This window comes from Anabrus simplex, chromosome 1 (assembly GCF_040414725.1).
Source record: "Anabrus simplex isolate iqAnaSimp1 chromosome 1, ASM4041472v1, whole genome shotgun sequence".
Taxonomy (NCBI): domain Eukaryota; kingdom Metazoa; phylum Arthropoda; class Insecta; order Orthoptera; family Tettigoniidae; genus Anabrus; species Anabrus simplex.
Genome location: NC_090265.1, coordinates 518,222,951 through 518,246,532, shown reverse-complemented (window position 1 = coordinate 518,246,532; position 23,582 = coordinate 518,222,951). Strand labels below are relative to the sequence as shown.

General features: G+C 38.9%; 1 protein-coding gene across 1 annotated transcript in view; it reads left to right on the top strand.

Moving 5' to 3' along the window:
* The first annotated feature begins 401 nt into the window (after positions 1 to 401).
* The window catches only part of LOC136875822 (choline transporter-like protein 1), an 86,244-nt gene continuing 63,063 nt past the window's right edge, over positions 402 to 23,582 (top strand). The window contains exons 1-6 of the mRNA XM_068228025.1: positions 402 to 470; positions 1,573 to 1,677; positions 3,701 to 3,843; positions 9,361 to 9,432; positions 11,506 to 11,596; positions 17,157 to 17,220. Of these exons, the coding sequence (XP_068084126.1) occupies positions 411 to 470; positions 1,573 to 1,677; positions 3,701 to 3,843; positions 9,361 to 9,432; positions 11,506 to 11,596; positions 17,157 to 17,220 (535 nt within the window). The 5' untranslated portion in view covers positions 402 to 410. The remainder of the gene's footprint in view (positions 471 to 1,572; positions 1,678 to 3,700; positions 3,844 to 9,360; positions 9,433 to 11,505; positions 11,597 to 17,156; positions 17,221 to 23,582) is intronic.

Genomic DNA, 23,582 nt, shown 5'->3' with positions numbered 1-23,582 from the left:
ATGGCTTGTGGACTGAAATGAACCACGCAAATTTGGTCTCTCTGTTCTGTGATGCTAAAGGTACTTACCTATAAAAGTAAACGTTGAGTGTTCTTTATCTGTCTGCATGTCAACCAGACCTTACTTTACCTCTGTGCGATCAGGCTCAGAGGACTGCATATCGTTACAACGGTTCTCCTCCATTGTTTCCTGCCCATCGTCACCTATCACTCCGCTCAATGCCAATCTGGAGCAGATCCTTATGAACGGCCATCATTCCATATTTTTGGTCACCTACCCAAAGGTCTCCTTCCCTGAGGAATGAAATCCATCAGTGTAAATGGTTGCTCTCCATGCAACATATCCAACGTTCGTCTGCTTCAGAAGGTCCTAATATTTGTCCTCATTTCAGGTGCTGGTGAGTCGGCATCATGGGTTGCTGTGCCAGCACAGGGGACCGGGTCCAACCCATGGACGAGACCGATGCTCAGGTAATTCGATCTCTAAACTGACATAACATAACCCTTCTTCTCATGTGTTTCAACATGCCAATGCTGTTGATGTTGAAGTTCCTTATTTTAAGGTTTTAAATGTAAAAGATACTTGAATTAATTATTGCTGCTTTTTTGCCACACAAAGTCATATTTATTGCAAAAGAAAGTCATGTGATAAGTTATTCAAATAATGTCTTTTAGAAGCTACAACTTTTTCCCACTGCTCGGGTAACAAATTAATTTTGCAGTAGAAAAATGCAAGTTCTTGTGAGGCAATCTAGCCATCCAACCAATTCTGGATATTCATGATAGAATGGAAGTGTTATTCAGAAAGGCTAAGTTGTAGTGACTGAAACAAATGATAATCTGATGGAGCAATGTCTGAGCAACAGAGCAGGTGGGGTAAGACAACTAATCTCAGCACCTCCAAGACTTCCTTCATGGGTTTGGCAATGTCTTGTAGCATATTGCTGATGTTTATCAGTAAATGCATATTTCAGATTGAGTATGTGTCACTGGTACTACTCAGCATTGATGGTTTCTCCCAGTTGCAGCAGTTCATAATACACAACACTGTCTTGGCATTGGGGCTGATGATATCCTCAATATCTTGCACACAGAATTGTTGCAATGACTTCATTTTTTATTGCTAGTCACTATCTGATGCAAAAACAACTTCTGTATTTGTTTTTGCAGCAGTGATTTACAAATAGTTGAGCATTTTGGAATGTTTCTTTCCTGCAATTCCCATGGCACTCAGTTCCTGATTTTCTGGATCATTTCCATTGCTTTTAAACATTCGCTAATGGTTGACTCATGGCCATGCAGTGTTTACAACAACTCTTTGAGTCTGACATGAATCCTATTCCAGTAATGCCTGATCAAGGTGCTCTTTGTCCTTCACATCAAAAGTGTTATCTGTGAACGATCGTCAGCCTGGTTGCATGCACAACTGTTGCTTACTACTGCAGAAAAAATTCATTCAAACACCTGAAAAAGCTTATGCAACATAGTGACAATATTCTTTGTTCATGATAATAATGTGAATGTGGCCTTATCCCCTCAAATACTTGAAGTGTTGTGGCTTTTTCTGTTTCAGCTGCACAATATCAGCAGGGATAGTGATTACCAGGGACCTGTCAAGAAGAGGGGATGCACTGACATATTTTTCCTGCTCATTTTCATAGCCTTCCTTGTTGGACTGGTGAGTGTGCACTTATGTGTTTTTCTAACTGCACAGTCCTTCTAATGAAGAACCTATCCCACTCCAAGGTCAAGAAAGAACAATGTTATTGATAACGTTGATTGTGCCAGACATCTAGTTCACATTTATACTATTAGCTGCTAATGGGAAATCTTGTCTACAGGAGAACAATGGAAAGCTCCCATAAACCTATCCAAGTTAGTGTGACATTAAATGTTAGCAAAGAAAAAAAGAACCCTGTAATTACAAATATTATAAGTATTATATTATGGTACATTCTTGGAGAGGAAGCATAGGAACTGATATGAAAATCATCATTTCTTTATAATGGCATATGTTGGGTTCTTCTTAAATGTTGCAATTTGTTAAAGTAATTTAATTACTTTAAAGTCTGCTTCATGTGGAGGGATGTTTGCTAATTCACGTTTTGAAATCTCATTTATTGCCAATTCTTCTTCTTCTATATGCCACGCTTAGTCTCCCAGAAGTTGGCAATCTTCACAGCTAATGTCTTTCAGTTTTCTACAACATGGTACAGTTGTTCATGACTCTATACATCAATACCGTCTTTAACATTGCTATGGCAAAATGCTCATCTTCTCCCTCTTCCCCTTTGCTCTTCAAAATAATTTGCAGAACCTTGTATTTTTTGCCACAAAGTATATGGGCCCAAGTAGACTACCGGTACCCATCTTTCTACTTTTGACAGTAACCAGTAGTTCTCTATTACTGTGCACACATTAAAACCCGTTCATTGCTTACATGCTGAACCCAAGAGACTTTTAACATTCTTCTGGAATTTCTGCAGTGTCATTTATAAAATTGAAGAGTTTTACTATTTTATCAACATTATCTTTGTGAATGAGTTTCAGGATCTCAGCTGGAATTTCAACTGGTCGCACAGAAGGTTTATTACATGAAGTAATTCTGATTTTAAAATTGTACTGTAGGTCCTTCAGAACACTCAGGTCTTCCACCAGCAGCAGGTCACACATCACTGAAGAGATCTTTGATGTATTCTTCCCATACTTACAGTTTATCACAGATGTCTATTAGTATTACCAGTTTTCCTGTTTTTGTTTAAGACAATAGGTCTTTCCTTTTGCGCTCCACCAGTTACTTCTGTCACAGTTTAAAAGATTCATGTTTCTGAGCAATGTTTTTCCATTTCTTGGCATTTTCCTTCCATCCATTTGTCTTTGGCTGTCCTTATTTCCTTCTTAATTGTATATTACAATATTGAGTCCTATTGTTTCTGAACATCTTACATTCCTCCATGAGATCCAAGATATTTGTCATCCATTTTTTGTTTCTTAACTTTAGTGTCTGGTTCAAGATGTTTCTTTCTAACACTATGAATGGTAGTCTTTATTTGTTTCCAGTTTTCTTCAACCTGTGGCTGACTGTTGTAAACTACTTTCTGAAGTTCTGCATTCAACTCTTGAACAATTCTATCTCTAACTTCTTTGTCACGCAGTTTCTGGACATCAATTCGAAAAGACGTCTTGTATTTCCGAACAACTTTCAATCTCAAAACTGTGCTGTCCACTTATGAATTGTGATCTGATCTGATATCAGTGCCAGGATACATTGTTACCCTCTTTACAAAATTTCTGAATCTTTTATTAATAAGTATGAAATTTGGTTTCTTCTCATTACAGTATTTTCTTCATCATCTACTGAAGATATCCAGGTGTAGAGTCATCTTTTTGGAAGTTGGAACCAAGTATTGGTGATAACCATTTCTGTCCATTGGCAAAACTGTTATAGCCTGTCCCCATGGTCATTGCTATATCCAGGTCCCCACTTTCCTATCAAGTCACTTTGCCAACCTTTTCCTATTTTAGCATTACATTTTTTAGCATTATTATTATTATTATTATTATTATTATTATTATTATTATTATTATTATTATTATTATTATTATTCACCAAGTTTAGGATGTTAGTCACATATTCACACAAATTTTTCACTTCTTTGTCATACTTCTTGTCAGCTAGTACCTGTATTTTTTTTGTTTAGGGATATCTGGTCATCTACTCCATCTACAAGGGTGACATCTACAGGGTCCTCAATGGCTATGACAGTTATGGTAACGTGTGTGGTAAAGCCAACAAACTACCTGAAGAATACAAATGTCTCGAGCTTGATCAGACCAATAAAAAGTAAGGAGAGCACAACAACAGTACATATTTCATAACATGCAATTTTAACTATAATCTACCAGCTTCATTGTCCATATTGATAATTTAAGCACGCAAGTATGAAGGATGAGTTTTCGACCTAATCAATACAAAATGTTTAGAATTATTTACATTAAAACAGTACCGGTTTTGACTTGTAAATAGGTCATCATCAGATGTTTGTGAACCTGCTTAATAGCGATTGTACATAATAAAACATTACTAAAAACTAATTGAACAAGAATGCCTTATTCTAACATAATACTAATGTTAAGATATATACATATGGTACAATTATAGGCCTTTGACGTGTTGGAGTTCCATTCAAATATCTATGCTGTTGCCAACATTACATCAAACATAGTACCTGTTAAACAAGCTGCAGAACCTCAATCTACTGAATGCAACGTTCCCCACAAAACTGCGGCCCAACAATGCACCTTGATTCTATCTATACAACAGTTGGACATAATGCTGACATACTGCATAGATATTTGAACTTGACACCAAAACCTCAGTGACAGTTTATTCTCTAAGAACTATACCCTATTTTTTACCTCAGCTATACAATTTTTGGAATATGTGGCATTCATGGGACTCTAGCATGCCAAAGCCCTTCATTGTACCATATGTATATATCTTGTTTGACGTAATGTTGGCAACAGCATAAATATTTGAATGGAACTCCAACACGATAAAGGCCTATAATTCTACCATATGTATATATCTCAACATTAGTATTATGTTAGAATAAGGCATTCTTATTTAATTAGTTTTTAGTAATGATTTATTATGTACAATCGCTGTTAAGCAGGTTCACCAACAGCTGATGATGACCTATTTACAGGTTGAAACCGGTATTCTTTTAATGTAAATAATTCTAAACATTTTGTAAAATAAAGTATTGATTAGCTGGAAAACCCATCCTTCATACTTGTATGCAATTTTAATGTGTTATACCATATGGTTATTATTATTATTATTGGTGTATGGTTCAGTACGTAAAACAATATACATAAACAGTAACCAATAATTTACATAACTGTATATATATATAAAATAAGAGTTTTGTCTGTACATTGCTCAGAATTAAAAAGGATGGTATTTCTGTATCGGTCATGTCCATAGTATCAAGGAAATGCCTTTTTTAATTTTCCATAATTTCTGTCTGTCCGTCTGTCTGTCTATCTGTCTGTCTGCCTGTATGTACGTACACGCATCACGAGAAAACGGCTGAAGAGAATTTAATGAAAATTGGTATGTAGTGTCCGGGAATAAGCTGCTACAATCTAGGCTATAAATATTTTTATTCACGCTGAGAGAAATGGTAGTTTAGGGGAAGGCTTAAAATTTAATTCTCAAATATTTATGTTATTAGTGGTCCTATCTTAATGAAAATCGGTATGCAAAGTCGGGAAATAAGTTGCTACAATCTAGGTTATAAATAATCATATTCACGCTGAAAGAAATGGTAGTTTAGGGGAAAGCCTAAATTTAAAATCTCAAATTTTTATGTTATTATTGGTCCTATCTTAATGAAAATCAGTATGCAAAGTCAGAAAATAAGTCACTATAATCTACGCCATAAATAAATTTCTTCACGCTGAGTGGAATGGTAGTTTGGGAGAAGGCCTAAAATTTAACTCAAATATTTGTGATATTAGTGGTCCTATCTACAAATACTACATTACTAAAGTTATATAGTATTAAATTTCCGGTCATTTGTCTCTTATATATTTTTACTGTACGGCTATGATAACAGAGATATTCATGAATTTGGATTTTTTTTTGCTAAGTCCATATCAGTGCCAAGTCACGAGAAAATGGGTAAACAGCATTTAATGAAAATCGTTATGTAAAGTCGGGGAATAAGGAACTACAGTCTACGCTATAAATAATTTTGTAAGATGCCCTAATATCACAGAGTCAAAGGAAAACTAAATGTGAAGACCTACACTACAGGAAGCTCATAACATTGAACAACAATAACATTACATTGACCATTGTTTGTTGTGATGTGCTTTGTGTCTTCTGTTGCCAGTCAAGTCCGATATATGGGATTACTGCTGTATACCAAGTATCTTTTTAAAATGTGCTTTACGTCGCACCGGCACAGTTATTATGGCGACGATGGGATAGTGAAAAGGCTAGGAGTGGAAAAGAAGTGGCTCTGGCATTAATTACGGTACAGCCCCAGCATTTGCCTGGTATGAAAATGGGAGACCATGGAAACCCATCTTCAGGGCTGTCGACAGTGGTTTTCGAACCCACTACCTCCCGGATGCAAACTCACAGCTGCGTGCCCCTAACCGTACGGCCAACTCGCCTGGTCGTACTGAGCATAACAGCCTGCCTGAATATTGGCGGGAAGTAGCTGGGGAGTTAGATTACTTTCTTCTTAACCATGCCATTCCTATGGTTCATAAATTTCCTGATACTACTGGTACGTAACAAACTGGTTCGTCATAGCATTCGAGCTATTCAATCCCTACTTTGAGGCACTGATTGGAATGAGCAGTGTGTATATTTAACAGAACAGTGATAGAGGAGTATTCATGGCTGTCTGCGGCCTGGTCATTCCAGCACTGGAACTTTGGACTGTTAGATCGGCATCATAGTACTGTTCGTTAAAAGTAAGAAAATGTGCGGTTTTTCACTTGAGCAAGTATTTTATATGATAACATTGCTTTCAATGGCTACATTCCTACTGACGTATTTGTAATTGCCTATGTTAACTGTATTTAGGAAAACGATAAAGACAGTCTTTCTGAGAATCCCGTAGCAAAGCACAGGTACATCAGCTAGTAAGATATATAAGTACAAAATATACACATTACAACAGCTGGAACAATCAAGCAAAAGGATGTTCAAAGATTTAGATCTAAATTTTCTAGCCATCGTATGGTCTCAGTAGAACCCATCACGAAGTCCTGTGTTGATCCAACGAATGCCCTGCCAACACATTCAGTGACAATATGGTTGATAATCTGCTTGACTGCACCACAATCACAGGCTGGGGAAGATCTCATAACTCACTTAAACATCATCGATCTGCATCTTCCATGGTTAGTACGGACTCTGCTGAGGGTTACCCATGTCTTGCAGGGTGATTCAAAGCCAGCTGGAAGATTCTTAAAGTTGAACAATGTCTGCCATTGAGTCAGAGCTACACCGTTCTACTCTTGTTGCCAATCTTATTGGATTGTAATTCCTCCTAACAAGTTCCAGGAGCAGAAATGTTGGAAGAAGTAGTGCATTGGTTTCTCAAATGTAATGGTTGGTTTTTTATAAACCTTTTGTGATATTTGTTGGGCTTTAATTGAAACAAACTGGCAATGCAGCTGGCAACATAACTGGGTGAAACCTCTGGTTTCAGCTGGGGACTGTGGGGTGATGCTGATTTGTGCATTCAGTGCCCCTGGATAGGTATAGGTAACTGTGCTGCCTGAACTGAACTGAATGTTAGCTCTTGGTTGCCAGACTATCACTTGCGATCTCACCCTAATGGTACATGGAACTAATGATACCATATGGTAATAGAATTTAAACATGTGTGGGGGCTGTGTCGAAGCTACAGCAGATCTTTTGGGTGTGGGTGTTAGAAATAAGCAAATGAACAGAGTTAAGGTTTACAAACTTATTTTCTGACAGGCCTCTCTTCTTGCAAATGTTGTGAAATCACACTACTTCCAATCTCTATCAATTCTGTTACATCTTCTGAGTATTTTTAGCGTTATCCACAGGCTAGACAGGAGCAGTATGTTAAGACCTACTTGGTTGTGACTCATAGTGTTCGGTCTTGTTTTGGCTTTCTAATGTTGTTCGTAGGCTCTCTTATGCCCAGTCCTGGACTTGTTCAATTGTTTTTTAATTTATTTTTTATTTGTTCTCAATTTTAGTAGGCTTGGACTTTTTTAAAATTAAGATATTTACACAATTTGGAAATGTTTGCAGAATTCTCAGCTGCTTCATAATTTTTCACACATCTTGTTATGTTTACTCACAAATATTATTATAGATATTGATAGATCTCATTCACACCTCATGGTATGTGCTATCACATCACGGGCCTGAGTCATACTAATACTACACTCTGATCTCCAACTTTACTACAAAATGGTGGAGGCATGTGGTGCTCACTGCTGTGCCACATGACCTTGAAAGCTATTTGAGTAGACTTTTTGGATTTCCTCTTTTCTAGTCAGTTATTATAAGTTTGTTAGATTTCATAGTTCTCAAATTATTGAAGGAAGTCTGGTGTACACTGGTTTGGGTTATACACACATTTCTACCGATGGGCCCAGTGCTGGAATGAAACGATAGACATTCTAATGTCAAAAACAAAGAGGAAGTAATGGAAAGGAGAAACAGGGACAAACATGAGAGTACTTGAAGATTTTCCAGGAACTGAATTGCTTGTTGCCTATTGTTGGGCAGAATGAACTGATCATTTGCACAGGTAATTTAATCTTTAAATTTTATCTTTAAATAGTTTGCCGATATTAATCTCTTTTATTTCCTTTCCCGGGCTTGGACTACTTTCTCTAGAAAAAGATTGAACAGTAATGGAGATAAGCCATCTTCTTGTCTGATCCCTGTCTTAATATCAAAAACATTTCGAAATTTCACTAAAGAACTTAACTTTTGAGGTGATGTCAGTAGGTGTCTGTCTGATCAAATTTCTTGTTTTCTTATTTACTTTAAACTCTTCCAGTAGATCAAAAAGTGTTTGTCCATCTGAAGAATCAGCAACACCTAATTTCCACCATAAATTTCAAAATAGTAACCCTGGGATTGAATACAACAATTCCAATGATTTTTCTAATTTTACAAGCACTCACTGGAAGTCTTAGAGCTTCAGTGTGTTCAGCACCCTTTGCAATTTCACTTGGATCCCTCCAGTAGAGTCAAAATGCTACATTTTGAACCAGTGTTTGTCGGAAGCATGTGTACATATAAGGATGCCAGCTACCAGTCTAATAGTTGAAACAAATACCAAAAGGCACCTAGCATAAGTGCTAGTGCATAAGTGCACCAACGACGAGGTGAAAGATGAGGTTCACAACTTCTTGAACAGTATGGCGGCGGATTGGTACGACATGGGCATACACAAACTGTCACAGCGTCTACAAAAATGCATCAACCAAAATGGTGATTATGTAGTAAAATAGCTAGATGTTCAAGCTGTAAAATGATGTAAACCATTATAGAAATAAACAGGTCTATGTATTTATAAAAAAAAATAGGAGACCTTATTTTTGGGATTGACTTCGTAAGCATATCTACAGTCTATCCAATGACGAACAAAGGGCATATTTACTATAACATTCTGTTTTTAGCAAAGATATTCTCATCTCTGTGTTCCTGTCAAGAAATATTAACCAGAAAATGTTTTTCTATTTCTTTCATCACTTATCGCTTGCTTAAAACAAAAATAAATTTCTTATGCAGAGTTGATGTTAAGAACTACAACTACTGTGATTTTCTGTTATGTTCCAGGTATCTATTATTGGAAGGCCCCACTTATAGTGGTAGTAGGAGAAGATGTGTCGAAAAGTGCAGTGATGATTAGTAAGTACAGAATAACTCACTCTCTATACAGTGACTTTTGTTATTGGGAGAAAGAATCCATACTAATTATTGCACTGTAAATAAAAACTACATATACCACACAGTTTGAGTCACGTAGCTGTCAGCTTGCATTCATGAGATAGTGGGTTTGAGACCCACTGTCAGCAGCCTGAAGATGGTTTCCTGTGGTTTTCTATGTTCACACCAGACAAACACTGGGGCTGTACCTGAATTAAGGCCACAGTTGTTCCTTACCCATCCCAGCCTTTTCCCATCCCATCATTTCCATAAAACCTGTCTGTGTCGGTACAATGTCAAACAAATGGGAAAAACTAATACCTAAAAACTGTATACAGAGATTATTTTGTAAAAGTGATACCATTAATTTTTGCTTATAATGTAAAATAATACACACATCAAAAAATGTGTTGCATCACCTCAGTTCCAAGGTTGCTAGAACACTGACAGTGAGTGTTTATATTGCATCAAGAACCACAGTCCCTTTGACTGTTCCTAGATGTCACTAAACCTGTCCAAATATGTAAACAATCATGCATGAGCAGGGCCTATAAGATGGAGTGCGTATGACAGCCAATCAGTTCCAGTCATTCCACCAAGAAGGAGGTCACTGTTTGTGTTGTCTGTAGTTCTGCCATGCCTAGCAGGTTAATACCACAGTTTGATTATATTCTCATTGTTACACTGTGTCAGGAGGGACTCTCATCAAGGGAAGTTTCCAGACGTCTCTGAGTGAACCAAAGCGATGTTGTTCATACATGGAGGAGGTACAGAGATACAGGAACTGTTGATGGCACGCCTCGCTCAGGCCACCCAAGGGCCACGACTGCAGTGGATGACCGCTACTTATGGATTTCAGCTCGGAGGAACCCTGAAAGCAATGTCACCATGCAGAATATTGCGTTTCGTGCAGCAACAGGATGTCATGTTTTGACTCAAACTATACACAATAGGCTGCATGATGCGCACTTTCACTCCCGACGTCCATGGCAAGGTCTACCTTTACAACCTAGACACCATGCAGCGCAATACAGACGGGCCCAGTAACATGCTGAATGGACCTGTCAGAATGGGCATCACGTTCTCTTCACAGATGAGTGTTGCGTATGCCTTCAACCAGACAGTCATCAGAGATGTGTTTGGAGGCAGTCTGGTCAGACTAAACATCATAGACACACTGTCCAGCATGTGCAGCAAGGTGATGGTTCCCTGATGTTTTGGGGTGGCATCATGTGGGGCCAACGTACACCACTGGTGGTCACTGAAGGCTCCAAAACAGTTATACTAAACAGAAATGACATCCTCCGACCTATAGTGCAATGATATCAACAGCATTTTGGAGAGGAATTCGTCTTCATGGATGACAATTCTCATACTCATTGTGCACGTCTTGTGAACGAGTTCCTTCATGATAACGACATTGCTCGACTAGAGTGGCCAGCATGTTCTCCAGACATGAACCTTATTGATTGTGCCTGGGATACATTGAAAGGGGGTGTTTTTGGACGAGATGACCTACCAACCAATCTGAGAGATCTATGCTGAATTGCCGATGAGGAGTGGGACAATCTGGACCAACAGTGCCCTGACGAACTAGTGGATAGTATGCCACAACGAATACAGGCATGCTTCATTGCAAGAGGTGCTGGTATATGCTGTAATCTGGACCACAACTTCAGAAAGGCTAGCTGTATGATTGTACAACTTGCAATGTGTTGTTTTCATGAGCAATAAAGAGATCTGAAATGTTCTTTGTGTATATTTCTATTCCATTTGTATGTAAAGGTTCAGGACCTCTTACCACCAAGGTGATGCAAAACCTTTTTGATGTGTGTAGTTTTTTTACAGAAATTATTCAAACATCTATAATAGAATCATGTATCAAGTGTAATTTGTTGAGTAATGAATAAGAGACATTTTCTTTTATTACACTTCAAAATGTAAACCAGACAGTGCATCTTATTTTGAAATAGCTTAAGCATATAAGGATATATACAGTCTGTACTAATGATGAACAAAACACACATTTACTACAATACAACACTCTCTTTCCAGCAAAGAGATTGTCAATCGCTGTATTCCTGTCAAGGAAGCACAGTTTATCAACAAATATGCTACAGCACCGGAGACCACACAGTTCTTTCAGGTATGATGGCTTATATTGGCTTGTTCTGGGATTTTCATTGCAACAGTTATTCACATTTTTTAATTGTCTACCCTTGTTTCTTTCTTTCTTTCCCTTGACTTCAGTTTGATCTCATTTCTCTTGTATATTTATAAGGAATATTCCTGTTCCTACACTTCCCACATGAAGATGGATTCTCAAGGAGTGTGAATTCTACCTCTCTGATGAGCCTGGAAGCAGAAATGATATTGTTGAAAGCTGTGAAGATATAGATTTAGAAAAACTGGATTTGATGAGCCCCCTATGAAGATGCAAACTTGTGAAGTTTGTCATTGTTCTTCAGTGTTTAAATGGTTGCCCTTACCATTCCTTTCCATTGCTCCCTCTGCATGTGATACGAGATGATCCTTGTGTGTGCAAATAAACACATCACTTTAGTGGATGTCACTGAACTATGATCTTCTTCCTCACTTCACAGGATCCTTTCTGAGTCTGCTTTAGTTCCATTTGCATATGCCTGACCCCTCAAGTTGGATTTCTCCTGCTTCACTTTATTTTTAGTTATCTCTTATTCTGAATGAATACTGAATGAATACTGATCTGCATTTAGGGCAGTCGCCCAGGTGGCAGATTCCCTATCTGTTGTTTTCCTAGCCTTTTCCTAAATGATTTCAAAGAAATTGGAAATTTATTGAACGTCTCCCTTGGTAAGTTATTCCAATCCCTAACTCCCCTTCCTATAAATGAATATTTGCCCCAGTTTGTCCTCTTGAATTCCAACTTAATCTTCATATTGCGATCTTTCCTACTTTTATCAACGCCATTCAAACTTATTCGTCTACTAATGTCATTCCACGCCATCTCTCCGCTGACAGCTCGGAACATACCACTTAGTCGAGCAGCTTTTCTTCTTTCTCTCAATTCTTCCCAACCCAAACATTGCAACATTTTTGTAACGCTACGCTTTTGTCGGAAATCACCCAGAACAAATCGAGCTGCTTTTCTTTGGATTTTTTCCAGTTCTTGAATCAGGTAATCCTGGTGAGGGTCCCATACACTGGAACCATACTCTAGTTGGGGTCTTACCAGAGACTTATATGCACTCTCCTTTACATCCTTACTACAACCCCTAAACACCCTCATAACCATGTGCATCCCATTTATGTGATTAACCCAATGAAGATCTTTCCGTATATTAACACCCCGATACCTACAATGATCCGCAAAAGGAACTTTCACCCCATCAATGCAGTAATTAAAACTCAGACGACTTTTCCTATTTGTGAAACTCACAACCTGACTTTTAACCCCGTTTATCAACATACCATATTCTGCTGTCCATCTCACAACATTTTCGAGGTCACGTTGCAGTTGCTCACAATCTTGTAACTTATTTATCACTTTATAGAGAATAACATCATCCGCAAAAAGCCTTACCTCTGATTCCACTCCTTTACATATGTCATTTATATATATATAAGAAAATATAAAGGTCCTATAATACTGCCTTGAGGAATTTCCCTCTTAATTATTACAAGGTCAGATAAAGCTTCACCAACTCTAATTCTCTGAGATCTGTTTTCTAGAAATATAGCAACCCATTTGGTCACTCTTTTGTCTAGTCCAATTGCACTCATGTTTGCCAGTAGTCTCCCATGATCCACCCTATCAAATGCTTTAGACAGGTCAATCGCGATACAGTCCATTTGACCTCCAGAATCCAAGATATCTGCTATATCTTGCTGGAATCCTACAAGTTGAGCTTCAGTGGAATAACCTTTCCTAAAACCGAACTGCCTTCTATCAAACCAGTTATTAATTTCACAAACATGTCTAATATAATCAGAAAGAATGCCTTCCCAAAGCTTACATACAATGCATGTCAAACTTACTGGCCTGTAATTTTCTTTGCCAGGTGCTTGGTTTATGAATCCTAGGGAGTCTCATTATACAATAGCCTCATGGCATAAGGAGTCACAACTCTTCCCCTTTCTTCTCCTGACATAGAACTGACAACCGCAATATCAGTGCTACTGAAACTGAACTATCAATAACTTGGAATAAGCTCAATATGGAAAGGAAAATATACCGGGTGGTCCACCATTCCGTTATAATTCATGAAAATACGCAACCAATCTAACACTGATAGCCCTTAAGGTTGATATTGCTTAGTATGTCAGCAATGTAAAACAAGCCAGACTTGCACAAGAAAAAGGACTGTCTGCTACCTTTGCAGCAAGATAAAAGGACCATTCCACAAACAAGCTGTTGACTGCGTGCCTTTGTAATACAATCAGGTACTGTTAGAGGCATGATTTTTTTTGCATTAATTTATGTACAATTTTGTGAAAAGGAAACCATTTTTCTCATTATTTCATGAAATAGACCATGCCCCATTGCTTGAATTTTTCTGTGATAATATTGTAAAATTATTTGTAAAAAGTCTCATTTGTTTGATTTGTGAATTATATATGTGAAGGAAAGATGGTATAGAGAGAAACAATTTTGATAATCATTCATTATTCCTTGTGTAATCTCGATTAGGATTTCATTAGGGACATTGCCCTTTCACCCTACATGACAATAGCTTTCTCCCTACCAAGCGAGTTGGCTGTGCAGTTAGGGGTGCACAGCTGTGAGCTTCCTAACCCCAATGTCAGCAGCCATAAAGATGGTTTTCCATAGTTTGCCATTTTCATACCAGGCAAATGCTGCGGCTGTACCTTAATTTAGGCCATGCCCGCTTCCTTCCCAATACTAAACTTTTCCTATCCCATCATCACCAAAAGACCTATCTGTGTTGGTGCAATGTACAGCCAACTATAAGAAAACCTTTCATCCTATATCACCGTACCATTAAGGAAATTCCTAGAATATTAAAACGAATATGTACTTCTGTCGAATTAAGAAATCCTTATTCTGTCTTCTGTTTCCCTTCACACATATGATATTGGAATACAATTTCAAGCTCATTATTTTCCATGAAGTTCATTGCATTTTTGTACTTATCACAAAGTAAGTAAATTTCTTTTTTAAAACTTTAATTTGCTGTAATTCATCAAAACAAAATCACTGTTTTCGTAACTAGAATCATATGATTCATAAAAATATCTCAAAATCGCTTCAAAATATTTATTGTTGTGTTTATCATTATTGTGAAAAAATAATGCTTCTACGTACTGTTAATGCAAACTGGTTAATAGGTTGTACTGCCAAATGATTTGTTATGGTAGAATGTTAAATGGACACCTGAAACTGTGAATTAGGGAGATTAAAATGATATTACATTATGAGATGGATGGTCATGCACTCCAAGTATGTCTTCTAAGAGCTATGCACTGTATAGCAAGCATGGCTCAAGCGGCAAGGTACCAGTTACCCAAGTTACCCGTCAGGTGTGACACTAGTTGAACAGTTTGAATCCAGGCATACACAAATACTTTTGCAAGTGTTCTCACATTCCTAGTACAAAGGAAGATGGCAAAAATCATTAGCGCCAATGTTAATTCAGTATTTGAACTGGATTGAACTCTTAAAATGATCATAGATGTGAATAACACTTACATTAGAAAAGAAAGTGTACTATGAACAGGTACCGAACAGGCTGTGAACTGACATTCATGTCCCAAGCCTTACAATAGCTCAGCTGGAAAAAACGCACTTCATCATAACTGAAAAGCTAGGATATGATGAATAAAAGGGAGATTAAAATCCTGATGCAGTATTTTTACTTTGTTTTGTTGTTGCCTATTATGTTGAATGTGGCAAGATCCCATACCTACCCATTTCCAAACAATGATTTGTTATTTTGGACTTGGGATGGGCCATTTATATCATACTTTATTTAGCTGGATTGGACTAGGACGTGATGACCTATGGCTGTCAAACACCCAAATTCCAGTTTGCTACTATGTTTAATGAAGCAACTGTCAAAATTATGATCTGGTTGATACATGCTGAACACAATGTTGTAGTGAGAGTCTGGCACATTACAAGTTCAGCAGTGAAACAGACCTGTAGGCCTTGGTGACGAGCTGGCAGAGGTGACCAGGACTGCCAGCTCCTATGCATACAATATTGATTATAAAAGGTCCCACAGAAAAAGATCAAATGGCTGGCTGGGCGATCTGACAGGTCAGGAGACAGGTCCTCCCCTTCCGATCCATTTTCCAGGATACATAGTATGGAGATGGTTCTGGATGACTACTGCCAAGTACTGTCGTGTTGAAACCACGCCCTCAGTCGGTCAAGCAGTGGTGCATGTTTCAATAACTGTGGGATTTCATGTTGGAGAAAATGAAGGTAGTGTGCTCCCGTCAGTTGGTCATAGATGAAATGTGATCCAATGAGGCTATCACTCAAGACTCGACGCCATATGTTTATACCTCATTGCACTAGAAAAATCTTTCTATCATACTCAATGGGGATTATGCACAGTAGTGCATGCTGTGGCAATTAACGGTTCCATTGTTGTAGAATCTCAATTTGACCAAAAATAGGATTGTCAATAAAATATTCAGCATCATTTAATGTCCATCGACAGTATGCTACTCGAGTCTCAAAGTCATGACTGTGGAGCTCCCGTGTAATTGATTATGGTATGGGTGAAATTATTTTATATGGAGTATTCGCATAACAGATATCCAGCTTATGTTGGCGTCTTGTACAAGTGTCTGTATACTAACATGAATGTTATTCAGCACAGCATCCACCACAACCTCTTCATTATAACCAGATATCATTGGATTGCTTTTAATAAAATGTGTCTTTCCAAGTGATACAGCTGTACACAGACATTGCTCCACAGTCTGAGACTTATTGGCTTTGCATCTCTGGTGCCAGTGCTATGAGTACATGCCCATACCGTCATAGTCGTAGGCATGATTCTTGCATTTTCTGTGTGATTGGGGCATCCTTGAATTTTTTCCACACATCATCAAGCCTTGCATGTTCTGGTCTAGTAAAGTCAAATAAATGGACCATTGCAGCATCTACATTTCCATTAAATTAGGTGAATGAGGTTCCTGTTCATGTTTTGGCGTTGTAGGAAAGCATTCTGTTACAGAAAATGCCACCAGTCAGATCAATGTGTGGTAGGTTTAAGATGCAATTACATTTTTTATCACTCATCACTCCAATAACATGGTGCCATTTAATCAATGTGGCACTGACTCATGACTTGATATTGGCAATAGTAAGCACTGTCAGAGGTAATGCATGAACCCAGGTATATGAACAGAGTACCTTTATTAAGTTTAACCACACATGCAACAACTGTGTCATCCATTTGGTCACCATATTCCACGTATTCCAATTTCTTCAGATTTAGTTATATTCCAAAGAAAATAATAATGACAGGTTTAAGTTAGTTTGATTTAATGAAAACATGCCAAATCATACTGCAGTAACATTATTATTGCTTAGATAGCCGTATTATCATGGATTGTCCATGACATTCTAGGAGTCTTATCAGTTCTTTTAGATCAAACTCTCTCTTACAGGCATTTATGTTTGTGAAGATTACTATGTGGAGACAATGTTACAAATAAAATACATTAATTTTTCTGTGTTTTGATTTCAGACATTGTCAGAAGATCTCGAGCAGTGTCGGATGAAAATCCTGTACCTGTTCCTCATTGCTCTTGGTATGTAAAGTGAGTAAGAGTTATGTTTGATATGGTATGATACTTTAAGTTGACAAAGATGGCAAATATACTCTTGTTCAACCAATCATTTTAATATACAGTACAATCTCTATAATCCAGCTGTTCCATATGCAGGAAAGATATTAGTAAAAGGGCATAGATTTGTCCTCCTGGGACTCCCCGCTATTCGACACCCCCCCACCCGACGAAAAAAGATGAAGAATGTTCACGGATCAAGGCTGTGCGGCTTGGCCATTCCAGCTCTGGAACTTTGGACTGTTAGATCAGCAGCGTAGTACTGTTTGTTAAAAGTGAGAAAATGCGTGGTTTTTCATTTGATCGAGTATTTCATATTGCCTTTAATCGTGCTATTCCTACTGACGTCATGGTAATGACCTATGTTCATTTCGCTTGGGAAAACCACTAAGGCAGTCTTTCTGAGAATGTAAAAAAGCAGGTGGAGAGTGAGCGTCTGCCATTATAATGAAAACTCACCAACCTGATTGTGACTGATAATAGGCAAGCAGACCTACCATCACAATGAGAATTCCCTAACGCAGTCTTCATATGAGAAAAGACGTTTGGTGACTTCCCCGACGCGTTTCTAGGGTAACGTTGCTATGCAATATAATAGAATCTTGCTCACAAGGTGTACACTACATAACACAGAATTCTGTATACAATGTAGAATTCCATAGCGAAGCACAGGTACATCAGCTAGTAAAGAAATAAACTAAAATAGACAGCTTCCTTACTGAAAATAACAATGGGTAGAATACTTCCCTCTCCCAAAATACAGTGTGCATTATTATGTTTTATTTTACCTGGCAAGATTAAGGCCTTATTATGTTTATTCCAAGTATTCTTAACTGAAGTATATATTTTTGAGTTATTAACAATGTCATGGTGGACATTTGGAGTGCGTAACCAATGAGGGAGAATGAATTTAGATTGTGCTGTAACACGTGACCTCATCATCACAAACACATACACTGACTGAGAGAGCAAATGCAACACCAAGAAGGAGTGGTTCGAAAGGGATGAAAGTTGGGGATAAAACAGAGACGACCGGGCGAGTTGGCCGTGCGCGTAGAGGCGCGCGGCTGTGAGCTTGCATCCGGGAGATAGTAGGTTCGAATCCCACTATCGGCAGCCCTGAAGATGGTTTTCCGTGGTTTCCCATTTTCACACCAGGCAAATGCTGGGGCTGTACCTTAATTAAGGCCACGGCCGCTTCCTTCCAACTCCTAGGCCTTTCATATCCCATCATCGCCATAAGACCTATCTCTGTCGGTGCGACGTAAAGCCCCTAGCAAAACAAAAAAAAAAAAAAAAAACAGAGACGGCACGGACGAATAATTGATGTTTATTTCAAACCGATATGCAGGTTACACAATGTACACGGCATCGACTCAGTAGGATGTAGGACCACCGCGAGCGGCGATGCACGCAGAAACACGTCGAGGTACAGAGTCAATAAGAGTGCGGATGGTGTCCTGAGGGATGGTTCTCCATTCTCTGTCAACCATTTGCCACAGTTGGTCGTCCGTACGAGGCTGGGGCAGAGTTTGCAAACGGCGTCCAATTAGATCCCACGCGTGTTCGATTGGTGAGAGATCCGGAGAGTACGCTGGCCACGGAAGCATCTGTACACCTTGTAGAGCCTGTTGAGAGATGCGAGCAGTGTGTGGGCGGGCATTATCCTGCTGAAACAGAGCATTGGGCAGCCCCTGAAGGTACGGGAGTGCCACCGGCCGCAGCACATGCTGCACGTAGCGGTGGGCATTTAACATGCCTTGAATACGCACTAGAGGTTACGTGGAATCATACGCAATAGCACCCCAAACCATGATGCCGCGTTGTCTAGCAGTAGGGCGCTCCACAGTTACTGCCGGATTTGACCTTTCTCCACGCCGATGCCACACTCGTCTGCGGTGACTATCACTGACAGAACAGAAGCGTGACTCATCGGAGAACACGACGTTCCGCCATTCCCTCATCCAATGATACAGATGTCGCTCTAGCCCGGCACCATGCCAGGCATGTACGTCTATGCTGTGTAGTCAATGGTAGTCTTCTGAGCGGACGCCGGGAGTGCAGGCCTCCTTCAACCAATCGACGGGAAATTGTTCTGGTCGATATTGGAACAGCCAGGGTGTCTTGCACATGCTGAAGAATGGTGGTTGACGTGGCGTGCGGGGCTGCCACCGCTTGGCGGCGGATGCGCCGATCCTCGCGTGCTGACGTCACTCGGGCTGCACCTGGACCCCTCGCACGTGCCACATGTCCCTGCGCCAACCATCTTCGCCACAGGTGCTGCACTGTGGATACATCCCTATGGGTATCGGCTGCGATTTGACGAAGCGACCAACCTGCCCTTCTCAGCCCGATCACCATACCCCTCGTAAAGTCGTCTGTCTGCTGGAAATGCCTCCGTTGACGGCGGCCTGGCATTCTTAGCTATACACGTGTCCTGTGGCACACGACAACACGTTCTACAATGACTGTCGGCTGAGAAATCACGGTACGAAGTGGGCCATTCGCCAACGCCGTGTCCCATTTATCGTTCGCTACGTGCGCAGCACAGCGGTGCGTTTCACATCATGAGCATACCTCAGTGACGTCAGTCTACCCTGCAATTGGCATAAAGTTCTGACCACTCCTTCTTGGTGTTGCATTTGCTCTGTCAGTCAGTGTATTTAAAGAAGAAACAATCACACCTCATTACACACAGCAGTGGTGGGCAAAACACTCAGGTCAACTATTGGTTACTCCGTTGGTGTGAGCTCAGAAGAGTGTCCGATGCCAAAGTCATCCCATTGGATAGAATCATGCCTCAGCACAGACTTCTAGTTTTGGATCTTTGCCTTAACCTTATGCAGAAACCACAACTTAAAACAACAGAACCATCTTGTATCAAATGGCAGAAACTACGAAACTACAACAAAGATCTAACAGCTGCCCTTCTCAACATATCATATTCAGATGCAGGCCAGTCAGCTAATATGGTTTGGGAAGACCTCATCGAACATATACATAGTGCTGCATCTAATATCCTGGGAACAACTAAATCAGGCAAACCATACATAGACAAACAGACATAGTGGTGGAATGATGAGGTGCAGGCTGCGATAAAAGAGAAGCAGTGTGCCTACAAAATTTGGTGGGACACTGGCATTGTTGGCGACCTCAAATGATATTAAGACTGAGGCCACAAAGCTGTAGCTATAGCTAAGGGTGCTCATTTTAAGGATCTGTATGAGCATTTGGATACACCAGGAGAAATAGGTCAATGCTGACTGGCTTTATCACGTCATTGCCTAAGCCGAGATATTGGCCATGTAATGCATATCAAGGACGATCATCGGATATAAATATTAATTTAATAATTATTATTGTTATCAAGGATGAAGCAAACAACATACTCTGGAAATCTAATGCAATTCTGGAATGCTGGAACAGGCATTTTTCTAAGATCTGCAATGGAGAATTCCAGCATCCTCCAATACACGGTGCAACACCAATCTCAGGACCTGTTCCACTTTTTTGAAGTTCAGGAAGTCATGCAGAAAATGAAACCTGGCAAGGCCACTGGACCTGACAATATTCCAGCTGAAGCTTAGACAACAAGATGCTGAGCTCATTGCAATCTTGTTCAACAAGTAAGGATCTTTCCCCTCACCAAATCAAGAACTTTAAACTGAAATATTAAGGGTTTTTTAATTGAGAGTGCCTTGCAGATATTGGCAAGATTTCATTTTACAGATACTGCAATAAATGATTTAGAACGGCTTCATCCAAACTGTGTTAGAAGCAAGAGAAGTCCATCTGTAGCCAGTCTTGAATTAAAATTTCCCACCTTACTTAGAAATGATATTCAGGAACTTGACACTGAGTGGTGGATATTAAGAAATACAGAGGTGAATGTTGACAGTACAGATCCAACAGAATTTTGGAATGCAGTATGTAAAGTAAAAAAAGGGAGATGGATCACAAATGCTCCCTAAGCTATCAATCCTGATGTTGTCACTCTTGTGTTTGTGCCATTCATCTGCCAGTCTTGAAAGGATTTCTTCTGCTGTCAATCGAATGAAAACCAAAACCAAAAATAGACTAAACACTCAAATAATCTCTGGACTTCTGCATTCAAAAAGGAATGCAAAATCTGCATCCTGCTACGACTTCAATATTGGCACACAATTCCTATGCCTGATGAGGAAGAGTGGGGAGAAAGAAAGAAGAAGAATAGATTGGTCAGAGAGTATGAGTGAGTGAAATTGTATATTTTTTTCATCATAACTTCACATGATTATTGCATTCTTTTATTTAGAAATATTGTAAAATTTCAGTGCTCTAGAAACTATCAAAATTTTAATTAAACCCCCCCAAAATTTTTATGTACAATGTAATGATTTTTTATTTGTAGACCAGGCAACACCGCACCTGATTGATATTACTCATGTATGCTATATATGACAGAGCTGGAAATTGTGCCCACACCAACCAGAGAGGTAGCTACAAGAGTCTTTTTGTTCACCTATATATATAATCCTCCCTCAGTGTATCAGTAGTAGAATGTCAGTCTCCTGATCCAAAGATCACAGGTTGGAACACAGCAGAGTTAGGTTAGTAGGAGTTTTGAAGAGCAGAGAGAAGTCCATTCGGCACCCCTTGCTGTACAATGTCAGCGTGTAAAAGATATCTGATGATACATTTAGTGTTTGTTAGGCAAAATTTATTTTGTCATCTGGTAGAGTAAAATGGAACATTAAATTGATATATAGACAGCCTAAATACTAATACATTAAAATGCCTGCACACACTTGCTGAATATATCATCATCATCATCATCAATTTTGACCATCTAAGGATCGTGCAAAGTAACTCCATGCATTTGTTTTCTTGCTTTCCAGCAGCTCTTCATCCTTTACTTTGCTGCTTCGTCCTCTCTTCCATCCAGTTATTATTTCCTTTCCTCTTCTCCTGGAAACCCTTGGAGTTGTGTATCAACTGTTCGGAAGTTGGTCAGTCTTACATTATATCTTCTCTTATCCTGACTTCTGCCATATCTTTCTTTATTCCTTGGATCCACTGGTTGCCATTCTTGCTCTTGTAAATATGGTTGAAAATTAATTTTGTACATTTGTTGTTCTGCATCCTCATTATATGACCAAGGAACCTAATTCTCCTCTTCCTGATCATGTCTGACAATCATTTTCTTTGAACTTATATCTTTATTCTCCATATACCTAAACTCTCCTTCCTCCTCTATTATTACACTAGCCAACATGATTTTGCAGTAAAATAGAAAATATGTAATTCTTATGGAAATCGCTGCCCTGATTCTGAAAATGATGCTACTTTTTTTTTATCACGTCTAGTTTTGACGTAATTCGGTGTTTTAGTATCTGCATGAATTCGTAAGATGTAATGTTGAGAGATGTTCTCGTGCAACTTTTTTAGAATACAGATTTGATTTGTTATTGTTTGCATTTTATTATAGGTTTATTGCTGTCTAAATTTTCATTTTGTAGTTGGGGGTTTCCTGGTAAATTCATAACAAACTCCCCCAGACACGCAATAGACCGCAAGGTATGTAGGATTGAAGATAAGACAGTTGAGAGTTTGTCTTTCATCACAGACCACTTAAATAAAGAAACGTGTTAAAAGCCTCAGCCCTTATGCAATTATTATGATGGACTGATAAAGCAGTTTCCTTTCATATAGTCTGAAAGTATTATACTCAAGAAGATGAACTTGTATTTTGTACGGATGTTTCAAATCTTCTACATCAATTGGGAGGGAAAGGTTATGATGCTAGTAACTGGCATGTTTTTATTGACTCTTCCAAAATAAGTTTAAAGGTTGTTTTGCTTCATAATACAAATGTTCTGGCATCCGTCCACTTGCACACTCCACAAAAATGTCTGAAACATATGAGACCTTCAAGTTGGTGCTTGAAGAAATTAAATATCATGAGCATGGGTGGCAAATTTGCAGTGATTTGAAGATCATAGGATTGTTGCTGGGACAACAAAAAGGCCATACAAAATTTCCCTGTTTCCTATGCGAATGGGATAGCAGGGCACAGGATAAACTTTGGGATACAGTGAAGTGGCCAGAAAGGAAACAACCACAACCAGGATCCAAAAATGTCTTGAATGTAAGTCTTATTGGCCGTGAAAAAATTCTACTTCCACCCTTGCACATCAAATTAGGATTGATGAAACTGTATGTTGATTCATTAGATAAAAGCAGCCTATGCTTCCAATATTTATCCACTAAATTTCCCTCATTATTAGATGCAAAAATCAAAGAAGGTGTATTTGATGGACCACAGATTCGTAAACAGATGAAGGATA